Raw genomic sequence first — 15157 nt, 5'->3', positions numbered from 1 at the left:
CTCTGTATCCTACCTTCTTCAGCTCTGCTCTTAGTCAGTGGAAGATTTCTCGCTTCTCATTGCAAGGGATTATCAGATAGTTAATGAATTTGACTCAGCAAGATGCAATTGTTGTGGGAAAACCAGATGGAAAGTGACAGTAGAAAACAAAGTGGAAGTCCTGCTAGTGCAAGGATTACTCACAATGGGATTTCCCCTCTTCCTCCCTTCACATGCCCTGCACCATCCCATAGACCAGGGTTTCTCAAACTTGGCTCTCCAGCTGTGTTTGGACTCTCATCATCCCTAGCTAGCAGGACCTGTAGTCAGGGATGATGGGAATTGTAGTCCAAAAAACGTCTGGAGGCCCAAGTTTGGGAAACCCTGCCATAGACCATGCAGTGTGACCTGCTATGCTCCTGCCTCTTGCTTCCTGCGCATTTTCAAACCATCTTTAGGGCAAGTTGGTGTCATCTTTAGTAGGGGTAAAGTGGTGCAGATGTCAAAGGAATGTGGAAAGCATAGGGAGTGGATTGCAGTATATTCAGGTGGAAAAGAGCAGGTGGATATTGAGTGTGCAATCTGAAGCCAAGGGGGAAGGTATGGAATGGGAAGGTGGTAACCCTTGAAAGCACTGGGAGGAGAATAGACCATTCAGACTGGCAGAACTGGAAGGGGAAGGAGAAGACCTGTTTTGTCAGTGAGGATTTTTGAGGACAAAGCAGGAAAGGGGGCTTGGATGGTGAGGGGTTTCAGGGAAAGGAAGAATCATTGGCTGATCAGCAGCGATTTGGGAGGCCACATTTTGAAAGGGGATAGTGATGGGTATTTGCGATTCGAGGACCCGCCCCCCGCGAGAAATAAAGACACAGTGACACATGGATTTGAGTTAATGGGTAAAATAAGGCCACAACTTTATTCGTTAGAGCAAATGAGAGGTATTGGCTTAGGCATTGGACACCCTAGGAAGTGTGACTCCACCCCAGGAAGTGTGACTCCACCCCGCTCAGCGGGGTGTCATATCAGGTTAACACCCCGAGGGAGGAGCCTGTTGATGCAAATACAACTGAAAGCTCCCCCTAGTGTCACCGGGGGTCGTGCCATGGCCCTAGCCCTCAGCAGGGCATCAGACGGGATCCACGACCGCCGGATTCCTTAAGGGGATACCCCTGTAAGAGGAGGGTTGGATGATGGCCACAACCAGTCCTCAAACACACCAGAAGGAGAATTTGAATGCTGCCGCGCTGCCTTAAATGTATGCAGGCCCTGCCCCCAGGCTGGCCCTATTGGCCAGCCAGAGGCTTGGCACGGCAGCGGGGCTGTAGCATGGGGCCGAAACACGCCCCCCTGCTTGTCGCATGGAGCGGGTCCTGCCCGCAAAGTCTCCCCTCCCGGAAGAGGAGAGATCTTGCAGGAAGTAACAACTGTCCTTCCTACTGCTTCCAATCTAACAAGCTAATCTTTGTTGCAAAACTCTGGGCAATATATATATTACAATAATGCTATGCTGTCCAATGACACGTGGTCTCTGGACATTTGTAAAATACAAAAAAATAATAAAAGAGAAATAAGAGGCACCCATGAACTTAGCATAACAACATTGCCATAAAGTATCTGTGTCCCTGGGAAGTTTTCCTCTGCAGCCACTTTGTGTGTGTGATATCCCTGAAGTAAAAGGATTCTTGTGCAAAGTACAGTCTGATATTCTTTCTCCTGTTTTTCCTCTCCATCTAAAGGAGCTGAAAGAATCTGCAACGGAGCTTCTTTTTGCTGGGCACGAGACAACTGCCAGTGCTGCAACATCTTTGATTACTTTCCTAGGCCTTCACCGAGATGTGCTGCAGAAAGTGAGGAAGGAATTGCAGGAGAAGGTGGGTGTTGTCTGAGTGTTTGGAAGTCAGGCTGTATTGTGCATGAAGCAGGCTGCTGTGATCCTGTAGACCAGGCATGTCAAACCTGTGGCCCTCCAGATGTTTTGGACTACAATTCCCATCTTCCCCAACCACTGGTCCTGCTAGCTAGGGATCATGGGAGTTGTAGGCCAAAACATCTGGAGGACCGCAGGTTTGACATGCCTGCTGTAGACAGTCTTGGAAATGGAGCTGGGAGACTTGCTTTGGAAACCCTGCTGGCACAGATTACAAATGAGTCTGGTCATATTAACAACCCTATAAATAAATAGGTGGAATGATGATCAGGTGTGATGCTAAAGGGGTTGCATTTGGTGCTGTGGTCTAAACCACTGAGCCTCTTGGGCTTGCTGATCAGAAGGTCGGCGGTTCGAATCCCCACGACGGGGTTAGCTCCCATTGCTCAGTCCCAGCTCCTGCCCACCTAGCAGTTCAAAAGCACGTCAAAGTGCAAGTAGAAAAATAGGTGCGGCTCCAGCAGGAAAGTAAACTGTGTTTCTGTGCACTGCTCTGGCTTTGCCAGAAGCGGCTTAGTCATACTGGCCACATCACCTAGAAAAACTGTCTGCGGACAAACATTTGCTCCCTCGGTCCGTAAAGCGGGTTGAGCGCCACAACCCCAGAATCGTTTGCGACTGGACTTAACTGTCAGGGGTCCTTTACCTTTTTAATTCCTCCTTTGTGCAACAGAACGACCTCCCCCAGCTCACCTCTTAAATCTGTTTTGGGGTTCTCCTCAATCTTCTGGAGCAGATTTGGGTATGGCAGTACAACTATTTAGTTGACTGCTGCCCAAGGTCTATATTGAATATGCCAAACTTCTGCTGGTCTCTTTGTATATATCTTACCCACTAGAGTGCATATAAAATATAAAATATAAAATATTTTCCCATGTAGAAGTACTGATATAAAAAATAAAGATTAGCTTTACTAATTAAAGCTGAGAGATAAAGATTAGCTTTACTAATTAAAATATTATGACTTTTTAAATATAAAAAAGATATCCCCCGTTTAAACGGGCAGTATCTTTTTCTAGATGGTTTCAAATATAAGAAAATATCACTGGCAGATGAAACGTTCCCTATTCTCTTAAAAGGGAATTGTTGCCAGGGGCATTGTGTCCTGTTTCACCGCTAGAGGTGAAACAGGAAGTGCCACCTTGCCCTGCCACTGCTGCAGATGGTGCCCCTGCTTCATTCATCCTGCTGCCTCCGTCAGTGGTGGAGAAGTGGTACTGGCATCGACATCAATTTCAGGCAAGAGCTCGCCCAAACCATTAGATTTCTTCCTAAGATCCTGCCCGATACTGATGCTGCTTCTGGGGGCAGGTGGGCCACTTGCAGAGCCTTGGGGGCTTTGCTGCCTGAGGCTGTCTAGTGGCAGAGCCAACTCTCCTTGCAACTCTCAGCACCCATAACAAACTACAGCTCCCATAATATTTTGTGGGAAGCCATGGCTGTTTAAAGCGGCATGGATACTGCTCTTTTTAAGTGTATGGCGTGAATGTGACCTTAGCCTGCAAGTTCTTTTCCTGTGGTTAAGTGGGATCTTGCTTTGGGATCTATCGGATGAATGCAGGTGGCCCTGTAGGGTGTGAGTGCCGCCGCCGGATTGCTAAGCCTTCTCTCTACACTGGTACTCAAGACATACCCTTTGCTTTCAGGGATTGCTGGGCAACATGAGCCAAGAGAAGCATTTGGAAATGGAACTCTTGGAACAGCTGAAGTACACTGGCTGTGTCATCAAGGAGACTCTCCGTCTGAGCCCACCAGTTCCTGGAGGATTCAGAGTGGCTCTCAAGACTTTTGAGCTAAATGTAAGCAGGCAAAGCCCATTTTCATTGAGTCCCTATAACACCTCAGTTCTAAATGGTGGTTCTGCTGATTTTCTCCAGTGTGATGCTAGGAAGAAGTCTGCCTGCTGAAAATCTCCAATATGCAACTTTACAAAAGGTGCAGGAATACCTGTAAGGAGCTAGTGTGGGATGCAAAGGGTTAAGTGCAGTCAAGTCACAACAATCCCTAGATAGTCCACTTGGAGGACTGAGGAGGAGGATATGACTAAGCCTAGTTTCCTCTTCCTTCACATGCAAATGAGTTGGGGAAGTGGCACATAAATTCTGAAGGAAACAGCCATTTCTGTCTCTCTTGGACCAGACCTCTTGGACTACACACATCTTAGTGAGTCTCTCCCTCAAGGCCTCCAGCCTAGAGAGAGAGATGAGATGGAGTCTCACTTCTTATAAGTGAACTTCACAATGTATATATTACCTTTTAACTAAGCAAGTCTACCTCTTGAGTGTGCTGTACCTCAGGATGCTTGTAAGTAAACATCTTTTATACTTTTAAGAGCATTGTGTCGTGTCTTTTCTGTTAAGAAGGAAAAAGGGGAAATACCAGGAAAATACACTTTATTTTAGCGGCTTAAATCAAGCCTGCGCAAACGTTTTTCTGCTGTGTATTTTGAAAAAGGGGAATGTTTTTACTCTGCTAAAGTTTGGTGCTTGCTAGCGCAAGCGGGGATAGGATATATTAAACAATATCTCCTCATCCACATTCCTGAACATTCCCACAAAGGGTTATGGCAGCCCAGAGTTGCGTATTTTGTGTATTTTTGAAGGATTGATTTGGATTGTGATTTTGTAGGATTTTTCCAGTTAGGATTTCCTGGTTGAGCACATGGTCTCTTTGTTTTGCAGTGTGCTTGGGGGATTAACTACCCCTCCCCTCCCTCGGAGTTTACAGCACTGAGAAAGCTCACAGGTAGTGAAGATATTTTTGAGATTTTTGAGATTTTGATTTTTGTTAGGATTTTTGAATTTTGAACATTTTTGAAATTTTTGAAATTTTAAGATGGCAAGCTCCAGTTTTGATAGTGAAGCAAGACCAAGTTTTATGCTGCTGGATGACAATAATTTTGTGCAGTGGAAGCAGCGCATTTTAGTTTATCTTGCTGCTAGGTGTGTTCTGCAGGCCATTAAGGAAGAAAAGCCTACAGGAACCGATGCAGAAGCTTTAGCCAAGATAGAAGCTTGGAGTATTAAAAATGATGAAGCCAAGCACATAATTTTGAGCAGTTTGAGGAATGAGCATCTATTGATGATAAATTTTGAAGATGATGCATCTAAGATCCTAGAGGACATTGAACGCATTTATGCACAATCTACAGAGAGTTCCTATAGATACTTGTTGGATAAGTTACTCAAGTTGAAGATGAATTCTAGAGAAGAGTTTACAGAGCATTTTAAGAATTTTTCTGAGATTGTTCAAAGAATTGCCCTTACTCCCAGAGCCTTTGATGATGTGACTAAAGTAACGTTTATGCTTGCATCATTGGGACCTACGTTTGCTCCATTTAAAAGTATAATGGATCACACAAAGGATTTAACTTTTAATGAGCTTATCAACCATTTAAGAGAGGAATGCAGAGATAGCCTTGATTCTCAAGAAAGGAATCCAAGGAGGAAGGATAGCAGCTATGCATCCAAGCATTTTGGAAAGTCCAGAGAGACATCTAGAGAAATAATTTGTTTTAAATGCAATGGGAAAAACCACATAGCAAGGAACTGCAAGAGTCGAAATGGGGATAAAGTTGAATCCCACCCCTCAAAACCACAAGGTGTTAAGAAGGGGAGTCATGAGCAAACCATGTTGATGCAGGAGAGAAGTTTAGCTGTCCAGGATTGTGAAAATAAGCGCAATAAGTGGATTCTTGACAGTGGAGCGAGTTCTCATTTCTGTTATGAAAAGGAGTATTTTAATGAGATTAATGAGGATGAATCCTCTGAAATTGAGATTGCTGATGGCAACATTGTAAAGGCATTTGGTGCAGGAACTGTGAACTTGCAATTCAACGTAGATTATGAGACAATTAATACAAAAGTGACTGAAGTTAAGTTTGCACCAAAACTCAATTGCAACTTACTGAGTGTTTCCAGTTTGGACAGGAAAGGATTTAAAATTACATTTGAAAAAGGGCAATGTATTGTGACTAAGCATGATGAAGTTTGTGCTCAGGGCACACTAAAGGATGGTGTATATGAGCTTAATATTTCAGAGAACCAGCGGAACCAGTCTACAAGGATGGCCCAACCAAGCAAAAGGGATCAAGCAAGTCTGGAACCAACAAGTGAGGAGTTTGTATTTTATCCTCTTGAACCAATACAAAGCACTAATCCACCTTCTAGTGTCGTAGCACCCCCTATAGGTGACACCCGAGAAGACACGGAGGTTCAGGCCCCTGGCAGCACCAGAGACGAAGAGGATGAGGAGCAGCTGTATGGGGATATGCCACTGCTGGAGGAGGATGAGGAAGCTGATGCGGTCAAAAGACCAGAGGTCAGACACTCATCCAGAACCAACAGAGGTGTTCCACCATTACGGCTGTCCTACCTTACAAGGTCGGCGTCTCCACAGGAACCTTCCAAATGGGAAGAGATAGAGAGGATGCCACCGGATGAAGCCAGTCTCTGGAGGAAAGCTGCTCAGGAGGAGATAGATGCACTTCATCAGAACAGGACCTGGACACTCACAGAACTACCTCCTGGTAAGGAAGCAATTGGAAGTAAATGGGTGTTCAAAGTTAAAAAGGGTTCAGAAGGGGAGGTGCAACGCTACAAAGCTAGGCTTGTGGCACAAGGTTTTTCCCAGAAGTATGGTGAGGATTACGATCAAGTGTTTGCACCGACAGTTCGATACAGCAGTGTCAGACTACTTTTAAGTATTGCAGCATCTAAGCAAATGTCGGTTTACCATATTGACATTGCGACAGCCTTTCTTCATGGCGAAATTTCTGAGCAGATTTATATGAAGCAGCCCAAAGGTTTCATTAAACCAAATGAGGCACATCTAGTGTGCAAGCTGCAGAAAGGACTTTATGGTTTGAAGCAAGCAGCAAGGGCTTGGAACCAGAAACTTCATGAGATGCTGGTGCAGCTTGGGTACAAGCAAGGGACTGCTGATAAGTGCTTGTACACCAAACAAAGGGATGGACAGTTTTCGTACATTTTAGCCTTTGTTGATGACCTTTTAATTTCTACGTCAAATGAGAAGGACTATAAAGACATAGTCAAACACCTCAACAGGGAAGTAGAGGTCAAGGAACTAGGAAAAGTGAAATACTACTTGGGAATTCAAGTTGAGAGAGAAGAGGATGCATCGTTCTTACTCAGCCAAAGGCAAAAGATAACTGAACTGATTGAAAGCATGCAGATGCAGGATGCACACCCAGCTGCGACACCGATGGCCACAGACTTCTTGAAGAATCAACAAGGTTCGAAGTTGCTGCCAAACAACACGCAATACAGGTCAGCGGTCGGCAAACTTTTGTATTTGGTTACCACATGCAGACCTGACCTGGCAAGTGCAGTGGGGATCCTAAGTAGGAAAGTAAGTTGTCCCACTGAGCATGATTGGGCTGGTGTTAAGAGGGTTGTTCGTTATCTAAAGGGAACCATGGACTGTAAATTAAAACTGCCAGCCGTCAGAGACCCTAAACTGCTTGGGTATACTGACGCGGATTGGGCTTGGGATAATAAGGATTGTAAGTCCACCAGTGGTTATGTTTTTATGTATGGGGATGGAGCTATTGCATGGGGAAGTTATAAACAGAAATGTATAGTTTTATCGTCCTCAGAATCCCAATACATTGCAACTTCGGAGGCTTGCAGAGAGATCGCCTGGCTGGATCAACTCCTGAAGGACTTTGGCGTGCCAAGGAAGGGACCTGTCAGCTTGATGGAGGATAACCAGAGCAGTATGAAGCTGACACAAAGCGAAAAGTTCCTTGCACGCACCAAACACATTGGGGTCAGGTACCACTACATACGCCAGGTGATCGAGGATGGACTTGTTGAAATGTGTTACTGCAACACTGACCAGATGACTGCAGATGTCCTAACAAAGCCCCTGCCAAGAGAGAAGTTCCAGGATCTTCGTGACAAGCTGGGACTCTTGGGTGGTTGATTAAAGTTGTTTATGTATGTTTTTGTGTATGTTGTGAATTGCCTGAGAAGGGGTTTGTGGGATGCAAAGGGTTAAGTGCAGTCAAGTCACAACAATCCCTAGATAGTCCACTTGGAGGACTGAGGAGGAGGATATGACTAAGCCTAGTTTCCTCTTCCTTCACATGCAAATGAGTTGGGGAAGTGGCACATAAATTCTGAAGGAAACAGCCATTTCTGTCTCTCTTGGACCAGACCTCTTGGACTACACACATCTTAGTGAGTCTCTCCCTCAAGGCCTCCAGCCTATATAGGATATATTAAACAATATCTCCTCATCCACATTCCTGAACATTCCCACAGCTAGTACTGTAATCCTCTCTTCCCCTTCTATAATAGTAAAGGTGTTGCCATCCTAATGCATTACGAATTAGGGAGCTACATTTCACAGAGATTAGGCTGCAATTCTCGAGAAAGTGTGACATTGAGATCCTTCCACTAATGAAAGGATCTCCCCTGTCAGGGCTAGCCCAATACATTTTGTTGCTTGAGGCAAAGGGCAAGATAGTGTTCTGCTTCATGTACCAAGGGATACCAGCACTGACTTCAGTGCTGAGAGAGTCTGTGGCAGACGAGCTTAGGGGGTGCAGGCCAGGCCATGTGATTCTCAAAGCCCTGTCTGCCCTCCACCCATATCTGCCGCCTTAAGCACTCATTTCAATCTGCCTAATGGTAGGACCAGCTGTTCCCCATTTTATACGCGTGGTAGCCTCTGAACGTTCTTGGTACTAATCACCTGTGCCAGGTGTAGGGCACCTTTGGCCCTCCAGGTGTTGACTCAACCCCCCCATCACTCCTGGCCATTGGCCATGCTTGCAAAGGCTGGTGAGAGTTGTAGTTCAGCAACATCTGGATTTCCAAAGGGCTCCCACAGCCTAAAAGGCCCTATGTGCCTAGGAAGTGGTGCATGGAATTAGTTCTGTCTTCCCTGCGTGGGTGATCAGCTTTGAACAGTGAAAGAAGCATCTTTTCCATGTGTAGATTACCCTTAGTGAGTAAGGGGATGGCTTGGGTTATCTTGCTGTTAGACAAATCAGAAAGGTGCGCTGCTAAATCAATCCTTAGTCTTATAGAAGAAGATGGCCTGTAAATCTATGTGGTGAGAAGAACCCATACCATGCCTTGGAATCCATTTCCCCAATGCCATTGTGATGAGGTGCACCATCTTTCAAAATACGTTCATCTCTCCTAAATGGCTCCATACATGTGACCCATTGTCTCTGTTTTGTGTTCTCATTCCATCTCTTGTTTCTTGCAGGGTTACCAGATTCCTAAAGGTTGGAATGTCATTTACAGCATCTGTGACACACATGATGTTGCGGAGCTTTTCACCAACAAAGATGAATTCAACCCCGACCGCTTCATGTCTCCTTTCCCAGAAGACTCCTCACGATTCAGCTTCATCCCATTTGGAGGGGGCTTGAGAAGCTGTGTAGGCAAAGAATTTGCAAAGATTCTTCTAAAAATCTTTACTGTAGAGTTGGCCCGGAACTGTGACTGGCAACTTTTAAATGGACCACCAACAATGAAGACCGGCCCTACTGTGTATCCAGAGGACAATCTGCCAACAAAATTCACAAGTTTCAATGGTCGGGTTTAATAAATTCCAGGACAGTATTACTGTGATCTTAACTTAAGTTTTGGTGAATTTAAAACATGCACAATGGCTTTTCATAGTGTCCTAAATTCAATATTATATATTTAAATTTATAATGTGTAATAGTTATTTATAAGTGTGTTTTCTAAGAATATTTTTAAAGCTATTTCATGTATTAAACATTTTTTAGGCAAGCACTGTAATTATGAGTCCTTGGGATCCATAAATGGATAATTTTATTTCTATAGAAATAAAGTTTCCTTCTATTTAAGAATTGTACTCAAAGCTTGTTTACTAATTACGGTATGTTGAAACCATTTAAGGACCTTTATGTGTATCCAGACACATGGTCAAAAGTTAAATGGAACTATATGTATACTGTGAACCAAATTATGTCATAAATAAAATTCTGCAGCTAGAATGTTGGTGTTTGTTTACATTTATATGGGGAATTTTGACCTGCTATGAGAGTGGGTTCAGCCAAGTTAACACCTTGATCCTAAGCAGACTAGACTTGGCAGTTCGACTGAAAACAGTAGAATTTGGTGGAATGTGCTGGTGTTTTAAAGAAGTATGGCCAAAATCAGAGGTGGGCCTGGAAATAGACTTTTCCTTCCATCCCTCTTTACTCTCCAGACTGCACCTTGGGGGGGGGCAGTTAATTATCTGACCTCCTCCATAAATGGTCAGTGTCTAATAAATAAAGTTGGCGCCACCTTGAAGGAAGGTTATGAGAGCCCGTATTTTATTTTTTTGCCATGTGCGAGAAAGCAACAAAATACATTTTATCTGAAGACTCCAGACACTCATCACCACTTTCCTACAAAAGGAAGCTGAGCAATATTTACATGCTGAAAACTTGGTTGAGGGCCAGGTGAGATACAAAACTGCCTTAGGGCCAGGTCTGGCTTGCAAGTCATCCATAGCCTTGACTCTCTGACAGGCAAGTAGATCAAGATACTTGGCAAATATAGGCTTGGAAGGTTGGGTTGAATAGTTTGCCACAGGTCACCTTTGAAATGAACTCTTCACTCCCCTGAAAAACTCCCATCTTGGCTGAGCAGTGTGGCTGCTGTAACTAAAACTCTGCATGCGCTTCATTGCACTTTTCTAAAGGAGACAAGCAGATGATTGCATAAGATCCAAAACTGGATTGAAAGAGAGGCAAGACAGAATTTGTTTATGAAAAATCACTCTGCATCTATCACACAGCAACTTCCTTTTCCAGCTGGAGGCAAATTCAGAGGCAAAGGAAGACATTGCTTTTTGCCATAACAATATGAAACAAAGGCTAGCTCATGCCATCACTCTCTCCCACTCTTGTCCCATGGATGGGTTCAACTGTAGTGCAGGACCAATTAATACAAGCCTATCAGTAATGATCACTCTATATGGAACATCCATGGTCAGAGAGGGTATACCCTTGAATAGCCATTGCTTGGGGCAGAGCACCAGGAGAGAGCTATAGTCTTTGTGTCTTGCTTATGGGTCTTCTGGAGGCACCAGGGAAATGGGACAGGGAGACCCGGGTTCAGATCCTCACTTGGCTGTGAAACTAACCTGACCAGTCATTATTTCTTAGGCTAACATCCCACACAGGGTTCTTGTGAGGAGAAAATGAGCTGGGGGGGAGGACTGTTAATGGCGCTTTGAGCTTCTTGGAGGAAAGGTGGAATAATTGGATAGGTTGTTGAACTTCTGGTTTGATCGATTTGTGAACTCCTCTAAGGTTGAAGTGATTCTGTTTCCCCTCCCTCCTGCTGAAAAACTATTAAACTATTAAAACCTAAAATGAAAATCAAGAAAGAAATCGTTTTGAGGTCAGCTTGTGTTCAGTGCAAATTGTCATACAAATAATTAATAGGCAGAGAAGTGAGCTATTTAACAGTGCAATCCTGTAAATGTCTGCTCAGAAGTAGGTCTCTATGCTTCATCTGAGTTTAGTGTGTATAGGATTGCAACCTTCATCTTCCTGGCTCCCTTCACATAAATACTAGTATCTCTGCCCCACCCGCCCAGTTTGCTGATGTAATTGAAAACCCTTCTGCAGACACACTTCTAATATCCAGCACAAGCATGACCATGATGGATAAAATGGCCCAGGAATGACCCTCTGAACCTTGGCTAACCTTAAAGACTTAAATATTTGGTCACATTTCTGCCCTGGCTATGGTCATGGCTTTCACTAAGCACCAAAACATTAACCAAGGTAATTCAGTTGTGTCAATAGTTTTTTAAAAAACAAAACCACTCATACACAACCCCCCCCCCACAAACTTTCTCACCATACATCACTTCCACCACACAAATAAAGCACCCACTGTTGAACCTCTGGGTCCTCTGGATAACTCGATGGATGTGACTTTCCTTTTATTTCGTTTTCAGAGGGAAGTGGAGATTCCTGTTTGCCCATGGAAACTGCAGAAGCCATTCCCCCCAGTGTGCGTTTCTGATCCTGATTTCAATGGGGACCTGGATTTCACAGAGTGACGGGGGATTCTTGCAAAGTGTGTTTTTCCTGTCCCGCTGGTAAGCTATTTAGAACACAATATAGCCCCAGGAAATCCTAATTAATGATCCGTGCATGTTGCAATAAGTATTCTCATACCCCAAATTTAAAGAGATGGGGGTGTCGGGTGGCTTGCATGGTGCTTATTTTTCTCTCATTTCAAATACATTTGATCAGAACAAATCTTGCAATGGAGGTCACTTTTGGGGGTGCTTTTGGTTATGCTCCTTTAGCAATGACTCCCTTTGCTTTCAATGTAAGCAGTTGCTGTCATGTATCACTGGGAACAAGCGAAAAGGGAGGGAGGCTGAATATACTGAGAAGCAACAGCCAAATCAGAGCCACACTATGTGCTTCTGTTCGTTGTCTGATAGCATCAAAGGAGAAAGATCATAGCTCAGTGATAGAACATCCCCTTTGCATGCAGAACATCTCAGGTTCAATCCAGGCAAGCTAGGTTGTGAAACAATGACTGTTCCAAGGTCACCCAGTGGGCTTCATGCTTGAACCCTGATCTCCCAGGTCCTCCTTCAACAGTTGCTGCCCAGTTCTGCATCTTAAAATTCAGTCGGTAGCATCTCTTCCAAATACTCCCTTCCTGGTTTTCCTTTTCCATAGAGGGCTACAGCTGTTTTCCGAAGCTCACCATTACAATTTTTCCTTCATGCTCCTTACCGGACGGCTTAGATGTTCTGAAATAATTGAAATAGAATCCAACATGGTATTGTTTTCATGGAATTCCTTTGTGAAGCTCTGGCAAGTGTTTTGATTTGCAAACCTTGCTTCGAACAGTTTGTCCCATTTCTTCTGTTGTCTATGGATCCAGGTAGTCATCACATCTTAAAAAAAGCGGTGTAACCTTTTCCTTAAAACCATTCTAGAGACTGCAGTCCCACGCTCCCTTACTTGTTCTGAGGAGACACACATAGGGTTGCACTGCTAATTAACAATAGCATTCCAGAATCTACTAAATTCACCATCACAAACATTTAGGTGTTTACATTTTAGGTATTTAAATTGGATCACCAGTGCAGTTTGGTGTTCCAGACTGAATGGATCCACTTCACGCAACCGATGAGCTGGGCGCCAGCCAACAAGCCGCAACAATAAATGTGTTTATCCTTTAGATGGTACAAGAGTCTTTGTAGTTTTTGCTCCAATAGTCTAATGCAGTTATCTCCCTAGAATTTATCTGCTAAATACATCACAAAAGCTGATTAGCCCAAGCTGACCCATTTAAGGAAGTTTAAGCATTTTAAGTTCATCACAAATATGCTTGCAATATTGTGTACTTTTAACAACTGTCAAACCCCACCACCACCACCACCCAGAAGTGGTTACACATCAGTTGTTAGAGTAATTCCTGATTGTAAAACTCTTAGGGATCAAAGGCACTACTTTAAGAGAAGGGGCTATATTTTCCATAGAACAACAAAGGTTGGGAAAGCAAGTGGGAGCTGTGTGTGTGTGTGTGTGTCTTGGCTGGCGGTCCCTGTTCTAGATCTAAACATCTCCCGCTCCCCACTCTCACATGCAATGCGAGAAATATACAGATCACTCCTAAAAGGCTAAGTTTATGGGCAAGAATCTCTTAACATGATGGATAAGAATTCAGGGAAGGTAGTAGATGGCAGCAAGCTTAGAAAAGGCTCGTTTCAGGACAGGACAGCCCAAACTGTTTAACGAATCGGCATGAAAAATGACGACTTGAAGAGCTGTATGAATTATGCAGCCTTCATTGCGGAATGGAAATAAAGGCGGCTTTCTCGGATGGGTGTGAGAAGGCACAGGAACATCATGACCAGTGTTTAATTACTTCCAAATGATTCTGTTTCAGAGGGTGGGAGGCTGGCAGTAGAATAAAGACCCCTTTGCAGGGCAGCTCAAAGCTCCACCCGAAAAAGAAAGTTTGTCACGTGCACGGCTCAGGAACCTGGAACTCCCAAAACAGCCAGAAAAGCCAAAAATCCACAAGGACAACCTTGTTTTATCAAGAGATATGCTATGTATAGAGAACGTTTTAATGTTTTATGTTTTACTGTGGTTTTATAATTTTTTGGAAGCTGCCCAGAGGGGTTGGGGCAACCCAGTCAGTTGGACGGCATGCAAATGAATGAATGAATGAATGAATAGGATTTTGGACAAAACGTGGCTGATGAGCCTTGCTATATCAGATGGAGAGTCCATCATTTTCTTTTCCTCAGTAGCCATACAAATGTTCCTGGGAAGGTCTGAAGCACAGCAGGTTATAAATAAATTTCCCCTGATGTTTGTCCTCAGTGTTTGGTAATCAGAGCAGGGAAGTTGCCCCTGAACTTAGGGCCCCATGGTTAGGTATTGGGGCTAACAGTAATAGGTAGTCCTGGTCTTCACATATTTGTCTAGTCCACTAGGTTTGACTCATGAGTATGGGGGCAGCGGCGGAGAGCAGCCGTGCCCCCCAGGGACGCAGGGGCGTGGCGCGCATTTGGGGGTGGTACGGGCAGCCACAATGGTGCCCCTGGGATCACGCCGCCCAGGGTGGCCCGCCCCCACCGCCCCATCTTCCTGTTGCCACTGTGTGGGGGCCCTGCAAGCTTTAAGTACACCATGCAACTGTTCCATAAGCCTAGTCTCTTGACTCTTGAGTTTTTCTGAGATCTGGCCATTTTCTTTGTGGTTTGAGTCTTGACGGTGTGTTGAAGGTCTTTCACTGCTCTGGTGCTTATGCAGACATGCAATTGGGACCCTTAATGGATAGCTGGTGTGTGTGTTGGCTTAGCTCACGGGTAGCCATCATGGTGCTGTCTAGATTGTAGAATACCACACATAATCACCCCCAATCATTGGCCATGTTGGCTAAGAATGATTGGAGTTGTAGGCCAAAACATCTGGAGACCATCATATTGTCTGCCTAAGGGACTTAGCCTGCAGAATCCCATCTCAGACTCAATCTCTAAGCAGACACCATGCCCCAACATCCAGCCTTTAAAAAACAAACGTTTCTGTTTATTATTTTCTCTTGTACAATCAACTCATCCCTTGCATAACCCCTTGCCTGGTGAAAGGTTGTCAGGAACACAAACGCTTGCCACATTTTTGGTTGGTCTTAATAAAGCCATTATCCAGTTGTATATTTTAAAGTTTATTTAATATAGTAATAAACTGGACTTGTTGACTTA

The 15157-nt window shown here is 44.3% G+C and overlaps 1 protein-coding gene across 3 annotated transcripts in view; it reads left to right on the top strand.

The window, feature by feature from the left end:
- The window catches only part of CYP26A1 (cytochrome P450 family 26 subfamily A member 1), a 21430-nt gene extending 6273 nt beyond the window's left edge, over window positions 1–15157 (top strand). Inside the window, exons 5-8 of one of the 3 annotated variants that reach the window (XM_088670359.1) lie at window positions 1716–1850; window positions 3553–3705; window positions 11873–12016; window positions 13834–15157. In XM_088670359.1, the coding sequence (XP_088526485.1) occupies window positions 1716–1850; window positions 3553–3705; window positions 11873–11977 (393 nt within the window). In that variant the 3' untranslated portion in view covers window positions 11978–12016; window positions 13834–15157. Of the gene's footprint in view, window positions 1–1715; window positions 1851–3552; window positions 3706–9148; window positions 9909–11872; window positions 12017–13004; window positions 13133–13833 lie in introns of those variants that run through there. The other 2 variants (XM_060274855.2, XM_035138126.3) reach the window with 2 other exon arrangements.

This window comes from Zootoca vivipara, chromosome 5 (assembly GCF_965207765.1).
Source record: "Zootoca vivipara chromosome 5, rZooViv2.hap1.1, whole genome shotgun sequence".
Lineage (NCBI taxonomy): Eukaryota > Metazoa > Chordata > Lepidosauria > Squamata > Lacertidae > Zootoca > Zootoca vivipara.
Note: the sequence above shows the minus strand (reverse complement) of the source record. Positions and strands in the feature narration are given on the sequence as shown.